This window comes from Heptranchias perlo, chromosome 5 (genome assembly GCF_035084215.1).
Source record: "Heptranchias perlo isolate sHepPer1 chromosome 5, sHepPer1.hap1, whole genome shotgun sequence".
Lineage (NCBI taxonomy): Eukaryota > Metazoa > Chordata > Chondrichthyes > Hexanchiformes > Hexanchidae > Heptranchias > Heptranchias perlo.
The window spans coordinates 109,755,048-109,774,210 of NC_090329.1; the positions used below are offsets into that span (position 1 = coordinate 109,755,048).

At 42.7% G+C, this 19,163-nt stretch overlaps 1 protein-coding gene across 7 annotated transcripts; it reads left to right on the plus strand.

Annotated features, from left to right (window-relative positions):
- Positions 1–608: 608 nt before the first annotated feature.
- On the plus strand, positions 609–18,274 carry mtres1 (mitochondrial transcription rescue factor 1). Of its 7 annotated transcripts, XM_067984972.1 has the most exons (8): positions 609–731; positions 3,426–3,637; positions 3,754–3,857; positions 4,006–4,097; positions 6,499–6,930; positions 9,712–9,784; positions 13,457–13,632; positions 15,216–18,274. In XM_067984972.1, exons 4-8 carry the CDS (start codon positions 4,051–4,053, stop codon positions 15,241–15,243), a joined length of 756 nt encoding a protein of 251 aa, XP_067841073.1. In that variant the 5' UTR covers positions 609–731; positions 3,426–3,637; positions 3,754–3,857; positions 4,006–4,050; the 3' UTR covers positions 15,244–18,274. The 7 variants fall into 7 exon arrangements, with proteins under 7 accessions (XP_067841073.1, XP_067841072.1, XP_067841071.1 ...); XM_067984971.1 differs by lacking the exon at positions 3,426–3,637 and having other exon boundaries at positions 609–736; XM_067984970.1 differs by lacking the exon at positions 3,426–3,637.
- Positions 18,275–19,163: the final 889 nt, after the last annotated feature.

Genomic DNA, 19,163 nt, shown 5'->3' on the forward strand with positions numbered 1-19,163 from the left:
ACATCAGAAAATATTTGTATATGTAAAAATCTATTCCAAGATGCTGAGAAATGCAGCAAATAAAGTATCAACAATCACAACTTGCTGGGGTCAGGCCCCCCTGAAAATAAATCCCATAATGTAGAATAGACCGATTTCTAGAATTACCAGCTGATTTATCATTTAATGTCTAGGATTAAGTTCTACAAAGTTTCTCCCTGAAGTTGAAAGCTGTGTGCTGCAGTTTTTGCATTTTTTTTTCTTTAAAATCTAGTGTAAATTGCGATCAACTGTTTAAGTTCAATTTTAAAGTTTAAATTTTTTTTGTGTATTTTTAGGCCCCCCCCCCTTTTATAAGGGGGTTTAGGGTGTGTTTATGTGCAACCAAAGAAAACCAAAACCAAGTGTCAAATTAAAAATTTTATTATCCTTGTCCAGGATGCACTCCAGCCCCTGCGGTGCCCACCGGTCGCGGAAAGAGCAGTTTTTGCATTTTTGAATGTAACACACACGCGGGCCAGCACGATATGGGCGAGAGACCAATGCAAACCACCGAGCTCAACTCCAGCAAACCAACGTGTCTGTCAGAGGTTGCACATATCTTCCTGTAGAGGAGCTGGTGACTCAGGAGCTCAGGACCACGGAGCTCATCTTGTCCGGGTGCACTCGTCGGTTTGTTGAGGCTGAAGCGAAAAGATTAAGGAGGAAGCCAGAGAGAGAGAGAGAGAGATCACGTCTGACACTTGTAACAAGTAAGGTTCGTGGATACCAGCGCTGGTTATTGTGTAACGTTTGACCCTGGGGTTTGAGCGAGTGCTGGGCACTGGGGACTCGCTCCAAACACTCGGGTCCTTTTTGCATTCTGTCTCCCTGTTTGTCATTGGATTTGTGCAGATTAACCTGCAGGTTAAAAGTCACCCGGACACTCCCTCCGAGATATAATTATATGGCACTACATTGCCCACTCACTCTTCACTGTGTTGAGGTTGGCAACTGGAATTTTATCAGGACTCGATTTTCAAAGTCGTTCTTGCAAAAGAATGGAGACGTAATGAGCTCTTTTTTTTAAAAAAAAAACAATCTCATTTTTCCTTGCAATGCACGTATTTGGCTCGATGTTTTATAGTGTTTGTTTTAATGATTTTATTTTATGGTTAAGTAGCTCCCTGCTATGTCACATTTTACAGCTCAGTTTACTGAGTGTGATGTAGGTCGATCTCATTGAAAAGCTTATTTATCTTTTAGTCTCTTTTGATGTGAGTGACGTTGGCAAAAGTGTATTTTTATTCTCTATCCTTAGTGGCCCTGAGGTGGTGATAATCAGGCCCTTCTTGAAACACTGCAGCTCTTGGGCTGATGGTATCCCCACAAAGATGTTCGGTAGGGAATTCCAGATTTTGAAATAAAAGCAGAAAATGCTAGAAACACTCAGCAGATCAGTCAGTATCTGTGGAGAGAGGAAGGTAGGGTTAACATTTCAGGTCGATGACCTTTCATTGGAAGTGCCACAATTTTTATTCCCAGTTCAATCCAGACCACAAACTCTGTATCCCCGCCATCTACATCAGCCCTCTCCCTGGCCACTGCCTCAGTCACCTATTTGACCTCGAGCTGAGCTTCTGAACCCGTATCCTCTCCATTGCAAAGACTGCCTAATTCCACCTCTAACATCAACCTTTATCCACCTCAGCCCTTCTGCTGCTGAAAACCTCATCTATGCCCTTGTTCCCTCCAGACTCGACTATTACAATACTCTCCTGGTGGGCCTCCCATCCTCCACCTACCGTGAACTTCAGCTCATCCAAATCTTTGCTGCCCATATCCTATACCGTACCAAGCCCCGCTCACCCATCACCCCTGTGCTCACTGCTCTACGTTGGTTCCTGGCCCCCCAACACCAATTTAAAAATTCTCAACCTCATGTTTAAATCCCTTCACAGCCTCCCCTCCCCACCTCCCCTTGACATCTCTAACTTAATTCCAACCTTCAATCCCTCAACCCTGAACCTCTGTCTCTCTGACTCTAGTTTTTTATGCATGCCCTCCCTCCCTTTTCCTTCACCCCACCAATGGTGGCCATGCCTTCAGCGGCCTAGACTCCACACACTGGAATTCTCTCCCCTAGCCCTTCTACCTCTCCTCCTTTAAGAACTTAGAAGCTACTTCTTTGACCAAACTTTTGAGCACCTTCCCAATATCCTTCATCCTTGGCTCACTGTTCATTTTATTTTGATTACGCCTCTGTGAAGCACTTTGAGATGTTTTTCTACATTATCGGTACAATTAAGTTGTGTTTACAAATCTGACTGAAGTCTACTGATCCACCTGTCCAGTTTTGGTCTGGGCAATCTGGTTTTTATGCAGGTTGTCCAGAAATGACTGAATTGTAAACTGGACACCAAAAGTCTTCCCGCCACCTCCCCACCCCCCCCCCCCCACCCCCAATGTTCTTCTCTTACAAAATGCAGGAATGGTCATTATGGCCTTTCAATTAATTTTCTTAATCAGCAACGTAAACATTGCACTGAGCTCATGATTCCACCCAGATGTGATATCCTGCACTCTGACCTGCCCTGATTTGGCAAAAAGCAGTAGAGAGCTGAACGTCATTACAAGTCCAGCTTTACCTCACTGTGACCTCCCAGATCCAGTACTGGAATCCTGAAAACTGGCCATCTTCCAGTTCAAGGTTTACCATTTGTATTTTTCCCTTGCTTGCTGCGAATACAGCTACTAAATTTTGTTATGAAAATGTTGCTTTTACGTGTTAACGTTTGTTTAAATAAGATAATGATGCTGCACTGTAAATTGTAACGACGTTGGGTGATCAGAAAACTGAACAAAATGCTTATATGCTGAGCATATAAGCATATATTTCCTAGCGAGCAAGTGTGAATTATTGTTCATTTATATCGCAGTCACTAAACCTGTAGGGTAGCCATCATAAATCATCAGAATCCTAGCAGGTAACTGAAAAATTCAAAGCAAGTAAATGCCTCGACATGAACTCCACGGTAAATATTATTTTATAAACAGAGACGTGGAAGAGATTTTTAAGCCTATAATCTACATTCAGGTTCAAATGACATATTAAACTGCCCCACATTCATGGTCACTCTTCATGACATTGTCAAAACCCCTTTGTGGGTTTTCTATTTTTATAATCGCTCCTACTATCTATTGGTTTCAGTGGGTTTATTATACCTATAGTATTGTAATTATATAGAGTGAATACATATAGTTCCTTAATTAACTATGGTGTATGTGTCGAGTTTGGAAATTTGTGCAAAGATTTAGAGCTGTTGGCTTGTTAATATTATTTTCTAGCAAAATAGATGCTTCATTCTGTGCCACCAAATGGTGAGGCAGCTTTTTAAAGTAGTTGTTTCAGGTTACTCGTGTTTCCCCTCCTGTATGTATGTTTGTTTTTCTCCTATGTGTGGCAGTGTCGTACTGCTAGGTCAGTGCAGGGCAGAGAGGCTTCATCTGTGAACGTGTAGCGATGCAGCAATTGAGACTCCTGCAGGAGGCAATTCAATTGCCAGCACGGCTCTTTAAAACGGAGGGAGTCGGTGTCATGATACAACAACCTTGGCTCGGTCGCAACATCTGAAACGCCAGCACTTCTCTTAGATCCACTCAGTATGTCGTTGCTAAGGTAACATCCCATCTCTCAGATGCTTGTTGGAAGGCAAGCTGGTGTTCATCTTAAGATGAGGTCAACTTGCAAGCGTGAGGTTTTTTTTAAAAAAAATGAAATTTTATATTTTGCAGTTGAGGAATTGATTCAATAATCCAGCCAGTCCTGCCTCCCACCATCCCATGTCCTGAGCAGCTGCAACAACAGAAGCAAGAGTGAGCCTAATCCAACTGACACGGTAACATTTCAACAATATCTTTATGGAATCACACTGTTGTTTGATCATATCACCAACAAAGCCATATAAAGACATTCTGCTCCCTATCAATATATCAAGTCCATATGCGGAAAGTATGTGTAAAGCAGTCTCTACGGTACATCCACAGGCCACGATTGCCCCCGTCGCCCTGGATATTTGGGGACTGTCACAGATGAGTGCCCTCTGCTGCCCAGCAAAACTAGTAGCAACTATTCTGATGTGAGTGAAATAATTTTTAATCAGTGATTTTTTTTTTAATAGTTTATTAGAACTTTGATTATGGAAATCTTATAAATAATGCAAGCATTTGTTGAGGCAGTCACTGTTCTTATTTTGAAGATTTTGTTGAAATTCTGAACCTTTTGAAAATCCACGTGCACCACATATACTGCATTTCCTTTATCTATCCAGTCAGTCACTTCTTCCGCAAAACTCTTAAATTTGCCAAGCATAACTTGCCTTCAACAAATACGTGCTGGCTGCCCTTGATTAATCAAAGCATTTCTAATTGCTTACTAATTTTATCACAAATTATGGATTCTAAGAGTTTCTCCCCAAATGACATTGGATGAGCTAGTCTGTATTGCCAAGTTTATCCTTCTCTCCCTTTTTGAACAAAAGTGTTACATTGGCTGTCCTCCAGTCCAATGGCACAATTTGCATACTTAAGGAGGTTTGGAAAATTTGTGGCCTGACTTTCTGCTGTCTCCTCTCAAACTTCATTCAACAGCCTAAGGTGCCAGCTATCTTGAGTCTGCTTATTTTTCAGATCCAATTCTAGTGTTGGCTTGGTTCAGTGGGTAGCACTCTTACCTCTGAGTCAAAAGGTCATAGGTTCAAGGCCCACTGTAGAACTTGAGCACATAATCAAGGCGAATACTTCAGTGGAGTACTGAGACATTGCCCGTTCAGGTGGATATAAAGGATTTCATGGCAATACTTGAAGAAGAGCATGGGAGTTCTCCAAACGTCCAGGCCCTCAACCAGCACCAACTAAAACAGATTTACTGGTCATTTATCTCATTGCTGTTTATGGGATCTTGCTGTGCACAAAGTGGCTGCTGCATTTGCCTAGATTGCAACAGTGACTACTCTTCAGAAATAATTTGTTGACTGTGAAGGGACTATGGGATGTCCTGAGGTGAATGATGCAAGTTCTTTTCTGCAGTTCTCTCTAACAGTTCTATATCCTCCTCCATTACACCTACATGTTCACTTCCATGCTCATGTGTAAATGCTGATGCAAAATATTTATTTAATATCTTTGCTATACGTTCATCCTCCATAATTAGAATCCCCATCATCCCTGAGCAGTGCTGTTTTCCCTCTAACTATTCTTTTCCTTTTCCTATGAAAGCCCTCTCTATTTCCTTATATTTCATCTGCCAGCCTTTTTTCATATTCCCGTTTAGCCCTTTTCACTACTCCGCTATACTTAGTATTGTCAGCCCCTAAGTTTCAGATGCATTTAAATCTCTCTTTATTCTTTGATGCAACCTCTTTTTGCCTTATAGGAACGTATTTATTCCTATGTTCCTATTTTGTATTCAACCGATCTCGTATTTGAAGATTTCCCAATCCATCAACCTGTTTGCTGACTTTTCTGCTCAATTAATTTGGACACAATCCCTAATTATCTCACTGACCTTTGCCCTTTTCTACTCCACCACCCTTATCTTTGACCGATCATTATCCTTTTTATTTTTACATTGAGCCTAACTGTCTTATGGTCGCTATTTCCCAAATATGGTCCCAATTCCCAAATCCCAAATCTCCTTCTCTCATCAGTTATTTGCCCCATTTCACTTCTTAGAACTAAATTAAACAATGTTTCTTTCCTTCATGGACTAGGAACACACTGATCCAGGAAGCAGTCCTGGATCCATTTTAAGAAGCATTTCCACTCTGACCACATGCAATACCTTTATTCCAGTCGATGTTGGGATAGTTAAAATCATCCATTACTATTGCCTTATTGTCCTTGCAAATTTTCTCTGAACTATCTACAGATCTCCCCCTTTATCTCATTATTTCCCTACCTATTTCTTAACTTTATTAACATAGATTGTCTTAACATTAAATCCTGGGGATGAGGGGGCGGACATATGAGGAGAGGTTGAGTAGATTGGGACTCTACTCATTGGAGTTCAGAAGAATGAGAGGCGATCTTATTGAAACATATAAGATTGTGAAGGGGCTTGATCGGGTGGATGCGGTAAGGATGTTCCCAAGGATGGGTGAAACTAGAACTCGGGGGCATAATCTTAGAACAAGGGGCTGCTCTTTCAAAACTGAGATGAGGAGAAACTTCTTCACTCAGAGGGTAGTAGGTCTGTGGAATTTGCTGGCCCAGGAAGCTGTGGAAGCTACATCATTAAATACATTTAAAACAGAAATCGACAGTTTCCTAGAAGTAAAGGGAATTAGGGATTACGGGGAGCGGGCAGGAAATTGGACATGAATTTAGATTTGAGGATAGGATCAGATCAGCCATGATCTTATTGAATGGCGGAGCAGGCTCGAGGGGCCGATTGGCCTACTCCTGCTCCTATTTCTTATGTTCTTATTAACCCTCTCAAGACATCTTTACATTTTAGCACTGCTTTCTTTTTTCAGGTAGTATGAACAGCTTGATCTCTCCAGCTCGTGTCCTGAGGTGTTTAAACACCTGCAGTGTCTTTTGGAGGAAGAGTGCATCACACGAGCTGTGTGGCGCATGGAGCGCGAGAACAACCTGTGGGAAATTTTATCTGAACTTAAACAGCGTTGAACAGAGATCCAAAAGACTCTGCGTGCTATCGGGACTGCGGGAAAAGCCTCCGCTTGTATTCACAAGGCACAAAAGCAGCAAAAGCTCAAAAAAGGGGAAAAAGAAAACATTACAAGAGGAACTGGACGAAGAAGAGGATGATCCTGAGAAAAGTGACTATGAGGATGAATCCGAAGAGGAAGATGATGTCATCCAGCCTAAAGCTTACAAGGATCTTGAGAAAGTAGTGGCATCTTTCAGATTTGACCTCATCATGAAAGCCGGTCTGGATATAGCAAGAAAGTAAGTGTCGTATCTTTGAACTGTCAAGAAAGCACTGGGAAGACATGGCAGTGTCGGCCCTATTGCAGTATTTTAGCAGCAGGTACTGCTAGTCAATCGGGAAGCACCACTCAATTGCTTAACTGTCGCAGGCACAGAGATTATTAATTTCACAAGTGTTATCTCTCTTGTTGCATTCTTCTTTCCAAAATTGCAGCTAGATGGATAAAGTTAAGAAATAGGAAGGGAAATGGTACAATTTTTGCTGTGCATTACAGGCCACCAAACAGTGGAGATGAGGGGAAAGGGGGGAGATACAGAAAGATACACTGTTACTATTGGCATTTGGTTCAAGCGCGGAGCAAATATATGTGAATACAACAATCCAAAGTGGGAGTAACGTACTGTTAGAACATCCAGGACAACACATGGATAACTAGATTACTTTCAGTTCATATGTTGAATTCCCAATAAATTGCACTGTCAATCACATGTTCGTCATATCAGAAACAAGCTGGTTATTGCCATGGTCCTAAATGTTTTCAGGCTCAAATTCCAATTTCCTCAACGAGAAAGCCAATGCAGGTTTTGGGGCGGTAGTAAATGAATAGCAGTCACTCTACTGGCCTGCTTCAACTTGCTGCTGTTTACCTTGTGGCTCTTTGACAAGGAATTAAATCCTTCTGAAGAGGCATGTGGGCATGAGTGCTGCTGCATGGCTCTTTAACAACAGAACCTTTTAGTATTTGACTAAAGCGTTTCACCAGTGTATCACTCGTTCATTGGTTACCACCAGGCCTCATTTCCTCTCTTGGGAGTAATTTTGACTGGTTGTGTTTTTAATAATGCTATCGTGCAACACATGCAGTAAAAACAAAAAATCTGATAAATGAACCATTGATCTTTCTCTTTCCGATGGTTGACTTGTTTATTCGAAGTTTTTCTTCTTTTATTTTAGATTTCCAGCATTCACACTCTTCACCTCATGGTATCATAATTGTCGTCTATTATGGTTTTGTTTTTCCTTCGAATAGGACAACTGGCATTCAAAATCTGAAAAATGTCGGTCAAAGCATCTAAAATGTCAGATATTCAGCACAACCATATCACACAATTCCACTCTTGTTTAAAAATGTTAAGTTCTACAAAGCTCCTTCTGTACCATTTGCCTCATGACAGTGTTGGAACCTCTTTATTAATTTGTTTTTGAGTTGTGGGTGATACTGGCAAGGCAGTATTTATTGCCCGTCCCTAGTTGCCCTGAGCGCATTAAGGGTCAACTGTATAGGGTGGGTCTGGAGTCACGTAGGCCAGGCCGGGATGACAGGCTCTCTTCTCTGAAGTGAACCAGCTGTGTTTTCCCAACAGTTCAGCACCTTTCATGGTCATTTTCTGATGCTATCCCACAAATTTATTGAATTCAGTTTCACATCCTTCCGCAGTGGGATGTGATCTCCCGACTACTGGGTTGCAGATCTGGCACTATAACCACCAGGCTCCCATTTTGCCTAGGATAAGTTTGTGTAGCAGCCTTTCACATGGAACTTAATTGAAGGCCTTCTGGAAGTCTTAAGTACATTTTATCGTAGGGATTTCCATTGTGTACTTGGAATGTCACTTCCTCAAAAAAAAAAAGTTCAGGAGGTTAGTCGAGCAGGATCCTCCACTTCTGACACCAAGTTGGCTGCCACTCAGGAAGTTATTTTCATATACGGTAATCCTAAACTTATTTTGCCAGTTGCTGAAAAGCGAATGGGTCTACATTTACATGGGATCGCTTGGTCAACTTTCTTGGCTGGTTTCCAATCCAGTGGAATCTTCCCTGTGCTCATTGACTCCCTCATGATGACTGTCAGCACATTGTACATTTTGTCCCTAGGCTCACCTAGCATTCCCAGGTATATAGCATCTGTCCCTGGGGATTTATTAGTTTTGAATTCTTTGTCTGTCTAGGACCTCCGTGCTAGTGACGTCAAAGCCATTAAGTTTAGTCGTAGAACCTCAAATGCTACTAGAATCTGCAGTGACCTCTTCAACAAAGTGATCATTTAGTACGATTACTAGTTTTAGTTCATCCTCAATTCTAGTTGCATCTTTAAGGGATCTCAGTTCTTCATTGATAACTCTCATGCGGTTACAATACTGGGCGAATTCTTGCTATGTGGTGCCTACAGCTATCTTTATTTCTAGTGCTTTCCTCTGCTTTAGGTACCCTGGCCATGCACCTACCCCTCGCAACTTTACTTCATTCCTCCTCCTCCTCACCTTTAGATCGTCCATACACCATTTCCCAACCAAGATGCATCCCACTTCAGTGTTGCTGCCGTTGCCACCCTGGCTGACCGTGGCCCTCGAGGCTTTTCCCCCCTCCTTCCTGCAGCTGGTTTTCACTGGATGGCTTCCCTTGACAGCCCACCTGAGATAACTTGGCATATGAGGAATGGGGGAGGGAGGGTGGTGGGTGGGGTTCTGATGTGTTTGTTTCAGTTTACAGCTAAGGCACCTGATTAACAGACATCTATGCCATAGCCTCACTGCTACCTTCCAGCAGTTCAGAACACTGCCCTTCCTACACTAGAACTCCCCATTGTCTTTATGTAAAGATGGTGAAATTCACTTGTGCTTGCTGAACTGAGTTTGTGTCCTTTTTAGAAAGTGGTTTGAATCAAATTTTATGTCGCTCATGACTGGTTCCAACTGGATCTGAATTTGAAGCTGGGTCCTGTGGGTGTCACTGAATGTCATACCACCCAGAACCAGCCCGCACCCTCTTTAATATGGGCTTATGTTTTTGCTTTGCAGCAAAGTGGAAGATTCCTTCTATGGTAACAAACTGAGACTGAACGGAGAAAAGTTACTGAAGAAAAGTAAAGTGGTACGTGTTATATTTTCAATGTAATTTATTTAAAATGTACTCAGTGCAAAAATTTAAAAGATGTACCCCACTGTATAATTTTAGTTGGCGGGGTGAGGGGGAGTATCTGCAACCTTTGCTACACCTGCCTTTGTTGTTATTTATTATTTACTACTTATTTACAGTTATTATTTACTATTACAGGTCTGACGCTGTCACCAAGTCATTCAATATCGATCATGTCTGTGCCCGGTATTTTTCCCAAAAAAAACCATAATGTCCTTTTTCCCCTCGAATCCATTGCTGATCTTTGTTGCGTTTGATACTAGAGGTATCCTGCGGCCTCCGTTATCTAAGAACCTGGACAGCGGGAGTTGGGCTACATCGAGTTACATTGAAACTATAATACAGAAACAGGCCATTCAGCCCAACTGGTCTATGATGGCATTTATGCTCCACATGAGCCTCCTCCCTCCTTACTTCATCTGACCCTATCAGGATATCCTTCCATTCCTTTCTCCCTCATGTGCTTATCTATTTAGGGTTCCTCTTTTTAATTGCTAGTCTGTAGTTTTGGGGTCAGATAAGGTCGAGGATTCAGATCCGTTTTTTTACCTGCACTGACGGGACTCTCAATTAACTGTGAATTTTGATTATCCACCTCGAGAGGGAGGAAGGGGGAAATCTCCCCGACAGATAATCGAGGTTTGACTATTTGAAATCCTACGGAGCTGTTTTTTCATTTTTAAATGAAAAGATCATTAAACAGTAACTGACCAATGGAATGTTTCCACATGAGGCCAAAGCCTGGCATCGAAACGTTTGCCTAATCCCTGATTATGGACGTGGTGGGTGGGTAGTGTCATCATTAACCCACACAGAGATTGAAACCATCTGCCCTGTAATCAGATTACCCTGTAGCTCTTGGTGAGCACTTCCAGCTGCTATCATTTTGCTGCCACAGTTATATAATGGGAAAGGGAGCGTTTTTCAAAAGTGACGTTCGCTGAGCCCACTAATCACAAGATGCTGCAAGGAAATTCGAACTGCCCAGTTCCTCATGAATGTCGTGTCCTTGCTGCAGAACTAACACCTGCCCGATCAGGATGGCAATGCTGGGCCCGAGCAGGCAAAACTAGGTAGGATTATGAGTTGTGAGGAGGATGCAAAGAGGCTTCAAGGCAATTTAGACAAGTTGAGTGAGTGGGCAAATATATGGCAGATGCAGTATAACGTGGATAAATGTGAAGTTATCCACTTCGGAAGGAAAAACAGAAAAGCAGAGTATTATTTAAATGGTGATAGATTGGGAAATGTTGATGTACAAAGGGACCTGGGTGTCCTTGTACACCAGTCACTGAAAGCAAACATGCAGGTGCAGCAAGCAGTTAGGAAGGAAAATGGTATGTTGGCCTTCATTGCAAGAGGATTTGAGTACAGGAGCAAGGGTGTCTTACTGCAGTTGTACAGGGCCTTGGTGAGACGACACCTGGAGTATTGTATGCAGTTTTGGTCTCCTTACCTAGGAAAGGATATACTTGCCATAGAGGGAGTGCAGTGAAGGTTCACCAGACTGATTCCTGGGATGGCAGGACTGTCATATGAGGAGAGATTGGGTCAACTCGGCCTGTATTCACTCGAGTTTAGAAGAATGAGAGGGGATCTCATTGAAACATATAAAATTCTGACAGGGCTAGACAGATTGGATGCAGAGAGGCTGTTTCCCCTGGCTGGGGAGTCCAGAACAAGGGGTCACAGTCTCAGGATATTGGGTAGGACATTTAGGCCTGAGATGAGGAGAAATTTCTTCACTCAGAGGGTGGTGAACCTGTGGAATTCTCTACCACAGAGGCTGTGGAGGCCAAGTCACTGAATATATTTAAGAAGGAGCTAGATAGATTTCTAGACACAGAAGGCATCAAGTGGTATAGGAAGAGAGTGGGACTATGGTATTGAGATAGAGGATCAGCCATGATCATATTGAATGGCGGTGCAAGCTCAAAGGGCCGAATAGCCTACTCCTGCTCCTATTTTCTATATTTCTATGTTTATTTTGTTTGGTTGCAGAAGGCTGCGGTAATAACGATAGTGATTTTATAATTCATTTTGGAAAGATCAGATAAGCATTTTCTATTTCTTAAGTTGTTCAAAATATAGAGTTTTTTTCAAAAAAGGGGAAGAATCAAAAATTTACAAAATCTGAAGTAAAATCACCAAAGTCCTGGAAATACAACTCAGCTGTATTAGCGTCCACAAAAGTGTTGTGGCTTCATCAGAATCAACTAGAGGTCTCTATCCAATACGTTAGCGTCCAAAGAGAGAAAAGATTATGGTTTTAAGTTTTTTTTTTATTCGTTCATGGGATGTGGGCATCGCTGGCGAGGCCGGCATTTATTGCCCATCCCTAATTGCCCTTCAGAAGGTGGTGGTGAGCCGCCTTCTTGAACCGCTGCAGTCCGTGTGGTGAAGGTTCTCCCACAGTGCTGTTAGGAAGGGAGTTCCAGGATTTTGACCCAGCGACGATGAATGATTTTGATGGTGCTCTCGTCTATGAGTCAGAAAGTTGTGGGTTCAAGTCCCACTCCAGAGACTTGAGCACAAAATCTAGTCTGACACTCCAGTGCAGTACTGAGGGAATGCTGCACTGTTGGAGGTACTGTCTTGCAGATGAGACGTTAAATCGAGGGCCTGACTGCCCTCTCAGGTGGATATAAAAGATCCCATGACATTATTTCAAAGGAGAGCAGAGGGGTTCTTCCCAATGTCCTGGCTTTATCCCTCAATCAACATCACTTTAAAAAAAATTATCTGGTCATTATCACATTGTTGTTGGTGGGACCTTGTGTGCAAATTGCCTGCCGCATTTCTTGCATTACCACAGTGACTACACTTCATTGACTGTAAAGCGCTTTGGGACGTCCTGAGGTCATGAAAGGTGCTAAATAAATGCAAGTCTTTTCTTTCTTTAACGACGATGTCAAAATATTTGATCAGGTGCGATTGAATGTGTTCACAGGACACCAGTTCACTTGATGACTATACACATAGGGAGGAGGTAACTGGGATTTTACGGCAGACTAGCCCAAAGCCAGTCAAACGATGTATAAAACAAAAAATTCACAATTGGTCAGTCAGAAACTGAAAGGGAAAAACAAGTTAACTGTAGAGGTGGAGATCCTTCATCAGAACTTGCTGATAAAACCCACACACTGTGTTGCAAAACTCCAGGTAGCCCGTTGGTGTTTTTATTTAATATACATACAAATTAGATTTCTTTTCACTTCACATCTGCAAAGATGTTTTTAAATTGTACAAAATAACATAGCATTAGAGAAACATAGATAACATGAGAATGTTGTTTAATGTGACATATTTGGGGATTACTCTTTCAAACCCAAATTCAGACTGAATTTGGGTCTAAAATGAAGTAGAAAAAACTGAAGAAGAATTTCCACAGAGATCGCCCGCCATAACTTCGGCAGAAGTCCTGGAGAAATAGCGTCAACAGCTGTTTATGTCGTTTCTCCGGGGTTTCTGCCGATCTTCTGCTGAAGTTGTGAGAGATCGGGAGAACCAACGAGGAATTCTATCCCACTGTTTGTATTTTGGGTGTAAGTAATGGGTACCTGGAATTTCTAAGTGGCTCAACTGAATTCGTCTGAAAAAATATTAGTTTTTTTTTTGTATTCGTAGGTAAAGGAGGGTGATACCCTGGATCATCTTATTGAGGAGGATAAGGAAGCTGGAACAGTCACCGTCATGAGGGTGGTGGTTAGAAAGGTTGCTGAGGAAATGACGACTACAGATAAATACAAAGTGGCCTTGAGACGCTGGAAAAGTCTGAAGCTGCCCAGAGAGGAAGTGTTTAAGTAAGACTGCGCTGTACACTGGGGGAATGCTGACCACAGCTGAGACCATTTATTGGTGAAATGTGATGCAGGACGTTCCGAAATAGAAGGCTGTAACACAACCAGAATCGGTGTGGAAGATTTTCTTCTCCCACTTTTCTCCATGACATTAGGCATTCACAACAATTTGCATTTATGTAACATTCATCACATGACGAACGTTTCCGAGTGTTTTACAAGGAAATGTGAACACCAAGTTGCAAAAGGAGGAATTGGGGTGGGAGGGGCGGTGTGGAGCTGAAGGTGGAATGAGAAAGGTTTTTAAAAAGCTTTTTGAAGACAGCAAGGGCGGCTTTGGGAGAGAATTCCAGAAAGCAAGGGATAGTGACTGAAAGATCAACCTATGATGGTATTAGAGTGGAGGGAACGGGGAAGAAGCAGTAATCTAGAGAGAGAGAGAGGAGTGGGGGTGCAGGTATGGACTTATCAGTGAAGACGGTTACTCAGATAGAGTGGAGCAAGGTCATTGAGGCATTTGTAAATAAGAACCAGGATCCTGAAATTGATTTGTTGGGACACGGAGCAGTAGAATTTGGTGAGAACAGAGGTGACGAATGTGCTGCATTTTGTGTGAGAGAGAACACGGGCTACAGAGTCTTCAATTAGTTGAAATTTGTGCGGGGAGGAAGGCTGGCAAGGAGCACCAAAGACTGTTGAGTGGAGATGCAGGCCATTTGGCCCATCGAGTCTGTGCCTGTGCTTTTCTGCATGAGTCACTAGTCTAATCCTACTCCCATACCGTACTACCTTTTAATATTTCTCTTTTTCAAGCAGCTGTCTTATTCCTTTTTAAAAGAATTTACTGACTTTGCTTCAACAATTTGTAACAGAAAACTCCAAATACTAACCACCTTCTGTGTGAAGAATTTTTTTCAAAGATCCGCTTTAATTCTTTTTGTGATTATTCGAAATTTGTGTCCTCTCATTTCCACCTCACTGACCAGTGAAATGTCACTATTTATCTTATTATAACCCTTCATAATCATGAAGATCTCTATCAGGCCACCCCTTAACCTTCTCAGCTCTCGTGGAAAAACCCCAACTTCTCCCGTCTTCCTTCGGGAATGAGAGGTTACAATGATGGTGATATCCGCAGATGTTTGGAAAGTTTGAGTGTGATCCGCAGGGTAACAAAGGGATGGATTAGGGTGTTGGTAGTTGGAGAGTTGGGGCACGGCCAGGACGCGTATGTCACAGCGAGCCGCAGAGCAGAGCATCTTGTATTGTGCTGCAACAGCAAACCTAAATCCCAACCTCACGTGGACACTCCAACTGCATCATGTGGAATTACTGTTCTTGATTTATGCACATCAAGAAAACTCGTTAGCCTAGAAATTGCTGTTTGCGATAGCAGCAGATGAATGTGTTTATACGACAATCCTTTGGCCTTTGTTTTACATTGGAGAACACCTTCACTAAAGTAACAGGAATGTTGTAGGAGCGGGTTAATTGTTTGTCCACTAATAGCGGCAGCAGTCATTTCTAGGACCATTAAGTACTGTCGCATCTGTCAGTGACTCAACTGAGCTCTTTCTAAATTTTAGGTCTGCCGACACCATCCGCTGCTCGTGAGGCAGCTGCTGGGACACGGATAAGAGCGGTCGGGGGCGATTCTCTTAAAGATTTCTCTCCTTCCCTGCGGGCAATCAGCCAGCCTCCAGTCAGTCAGGAGCACTCCATGACAGTACGAGCGAGATTGGCAACGTGCTGTGTGGGGAGTTGTGGGCGCAGAGCTGTGTCCTGACACTGCAGGCTGCAGTGTGTTGAAGCACCGTGTGCCCCATCACCATCACTTAATGTTGTACAGAAGCTCATTGCACTGATAAAAGCAAGTGTACTTTATGCTATAATTATTAACTTTTTTATTTGTAAACTGCATGTGGTAGGATTTTTTTTTAAATGTACAATATGTGTATACTTCAGTTGGAAGCATTCCAAGGGCTCTAATTAGAATAATCCATGTCAGCTGATCTATATTTGAATTCCCCCCCCCCGCCCAGGGAGCCCAACTGATCCCTCAGGGATCACAGCGGAGTGAGTTCCAGTCAGCCTCTCGTGATTTGCTCTTGACGTTTCTGGCACCATGTGATTTCCCCTCGATCACATTGTTAAATAATAATTGCAGGGCAGTAATTTCACTTGAGACAAGGAGGCGATGTCACAATCTCCAGTAATATCAAGGCTATAATCTCATTGTAGGGTTCAAATAATTAAAACAATGAGGACAAAACTCTAGGGTTTTAGAATCATTCTCTGAACTCTGTAATGAGGTTACAGCATTGAAATTACTTGAGCATCTAATGTCTGTCATATATATATTTATATATATACGTACACATATTTTTCGCATTTGGGTTTTTCTGTTTTTTTGCCTCTCCTAGGAGATTACATGACTACGAGGGGAGGGGGTTAAGGAAGTGTCTCGTCACGATGCTCCACCCATCGTGGTGTGGGACCGATTTGACGGAGCAGCTGGTCTTTTCCTGCAAGTCAATTTTGTATGTTCGTACCTACTTTTTCTCCATCATGCTTGGTGTGTCACAGTTCTGTCCCACTTAAGTAAAGCTAAATTCAAGCAAATTTCTTGCACCTGATTGTTCATATGCAAATTTATTACAAACTAAGAAATCCATTCATTTGCACTGTACAGAGAAACTCCCCTTATCAGCAGCCAATACCTTACCAGAGGTCCTGAAATTCCTGGGGCTAGAGAGGGTGTAAGTAGTACTTTCACCTGAGCCTCGGAAAATTGTCCCAGATCCCACCCCCACCAGGATTCTGCCACATTTCGATCGGACCTTGAAATTCCAGTCGGGGTGAGCCCTGTGCAGATGCCACCAGCCCCCACACCCTCCCCCTGCACTCCCCCCAATCAAGAAGGCAAAGTCGGGGAGGGAGGGGAGAGTTCTCCATTATCCCTTAGAAATTCCTCCCTTTGCGCCCTTGAAAGGCCTCAGTGGAACTGACACCAGTGGAAACCTGGCGTAAGTCCCTTTTGAGGCCTTCTATTGGCCGCAGACCTTTACTAGAGTGCGCTATTCGATTCTTCAGGTTGGGGGGGTGGGGGGAGAATCAATTACCTTCTCCAGTCAGAGTGGCTCCAATGGGAACCAAAGAATTATAATCAAAAGAATAAAACCTTCTTTCGGCCTTCCGAAGACTCCGGTGGGCCTCAGCTCAGAGCAGCCTCTACCCGTGCACCTTTGCAGGAAACGTTAGCCTACCTCACCTGTCTCCGCCCTTGGGCAAGGCAATGTGGGCAGGGGGTCTGTTTCGCTGCACTTAGGCCGGTGGAGTGGGACCCCAGGAGTTTCCAGGCCAGAATGTCCATAACCTGGGAAAAAAAACTTAGCAATCACACTTTTAATAAAAAATGAAAGACAGACATTGATTCCAATTATATCCTGGATTCCAATTTGAAGCCTGAAGAAAAATTAAACTCTGATCAGCCTGGCCCTACAGATTTCCCTTACTAGACAGTTAGGTTTACGTGAAGCTCTGTTTACTTAATAACAATTAGTTTTTATGGCCTTAGCAGCAAAGTAATACATTATGCATTACATGGTATAACACTCCTATCCTTATAAAACACATCATCCAAATTATTGTGAGATGCTCCGTGGGAGTTCTGCTAGTATGTTTGTAAAAATATTGCATCCAGTGTCACTTTTCTATATGCAAGTATTGTCCAAGAAGTATTTCAGAAAAAGAGAAAGAAAGCCATCATTTGCAAACTGAGAGAAACTGCCTCAAGAAATACCTTATTGGCACAAGAATCAAAATGTCTGTAACCTCTAATTCACCTTAACAATAGCACTTTTTTTTAAATGGAAAGAAAGCCAATCTGACTTGTAATTGACCCGTGTTGACCTCACGAATGCAGAGCAATTACACCCTGTAGCCTTATGGTGCTACACACCAGCAACAGAACAATACTGTGCTGCAGACTTTATAAAACAGTGCATCCTCTGACCACAAGCAGGGTATCCAGGGATATGGAGCAAAGGCGAGTAAATGGATTTGAGGTACAGATCAAACATGATCTAGTAGAATGGCAGAACAGGCTTGAGGGGCTGAATGGCCTACTCCAGCTCCTATGCCATGGGAGATTTGCTACCATATGTAAAAGTTTAGTTCACATCTGGCAAACTCCAGACACCACACTTTGTTACAGATGCAAAACCATTATTTCTAAAACAAGAAAAGCCAATCGTTCACCTGGAGCCTAAAATCTACAAGAACTTACAACTGCCCTCTAACTGATCTCAGCAGCAATATTTAAGATTTGCCTATTAAGAGCTATGGCCTTAATAGAGATCCACAAGCCATAATGAAGACTTCAGACTACTTGTGGGCAATACCATGGGTGAACTGTTAGTATATTTTATATAATAATCGAATGTGGGTGTGGTGAGTGAGATAGTGTTGGTGTGTGATTTACAGACTGAGGCATTAACAATTATTACAGTTGCAATCATTGCAGGTTTAAGGAGCAATAACGCACAGCAGTAAAGACAAAGTATCGCTGTATGTTATAGTTTTTCGGCTCTCAGGTATTCATTCTCTATGTCAGTCATTATTATGGGAATAAAAAAAATCCAATCCTCTATAAACTGTCCTTTATTGTCTTAAATGTAACATATTTAAAATATTACAGAAGTGAAGTGTCCGGGGTATCACTGGGTTTCCATTGATGTTATAGCCACTGTTTTTACCCCGTGTGATCCGATGGATGAGCCTGTTCGTAGACATTGGCACCGACAATTGGCAGGAGTTGGAATCCTGTATAAGTGCCAGGATCATTCGCCGATGACCTCTGACCCTCACCTTGCTGGAGTATGTGGGGTCAGGAGGAGGTCACTATTATAATACCGACGGCAGGCACCCACCAGGGAAGGGAGACTGGCAGCATATGAACATACGAAAGTGGTGGGCAGGAAAAGACCAGCTGGTCCATCAAGCCAGCCTGCCCCCACCCCCGCCATCTCATATCTGGAGCATCATGACTAAATACTTCTCCCCCCCCCCCCCCGGCAGCCATGTAATCTCCTGGGAGAGTAAAATACTAAAGAAAAAACCCAAGGCCAATAAGGGAAAAAATACTCTGGAATATTCCTCTCCGACACCCCCCCACCCCCCACCACCTCAGGCAATCAAAACCAGTCCAGGAGATCACATGGACCAAGTGTTATCTATAAAGACACTTACCTTCAATGTGATGCGATCTCTGCCCAGTCAGGAACCAGTCCCTGCCACACCAGCCGGCATTGTATTCCAGAGGCTCACTACTCTGGGAAAAGAAGGACCACCTAACATCCAATTTATTCCTACATTTACATCGTTTAAAGTTGTGTCCCCTGGTCCTCCACAATCTGTTAAACTGGAGTAATCTAACAATGGAGACAGTATCCAGCCCTTCAGTTATTTTACAGACCTCTGTCAGCTCACCTCTTAAGTCTTTGCTACTCTAAAGTAAATAGACCAAGGTCCTT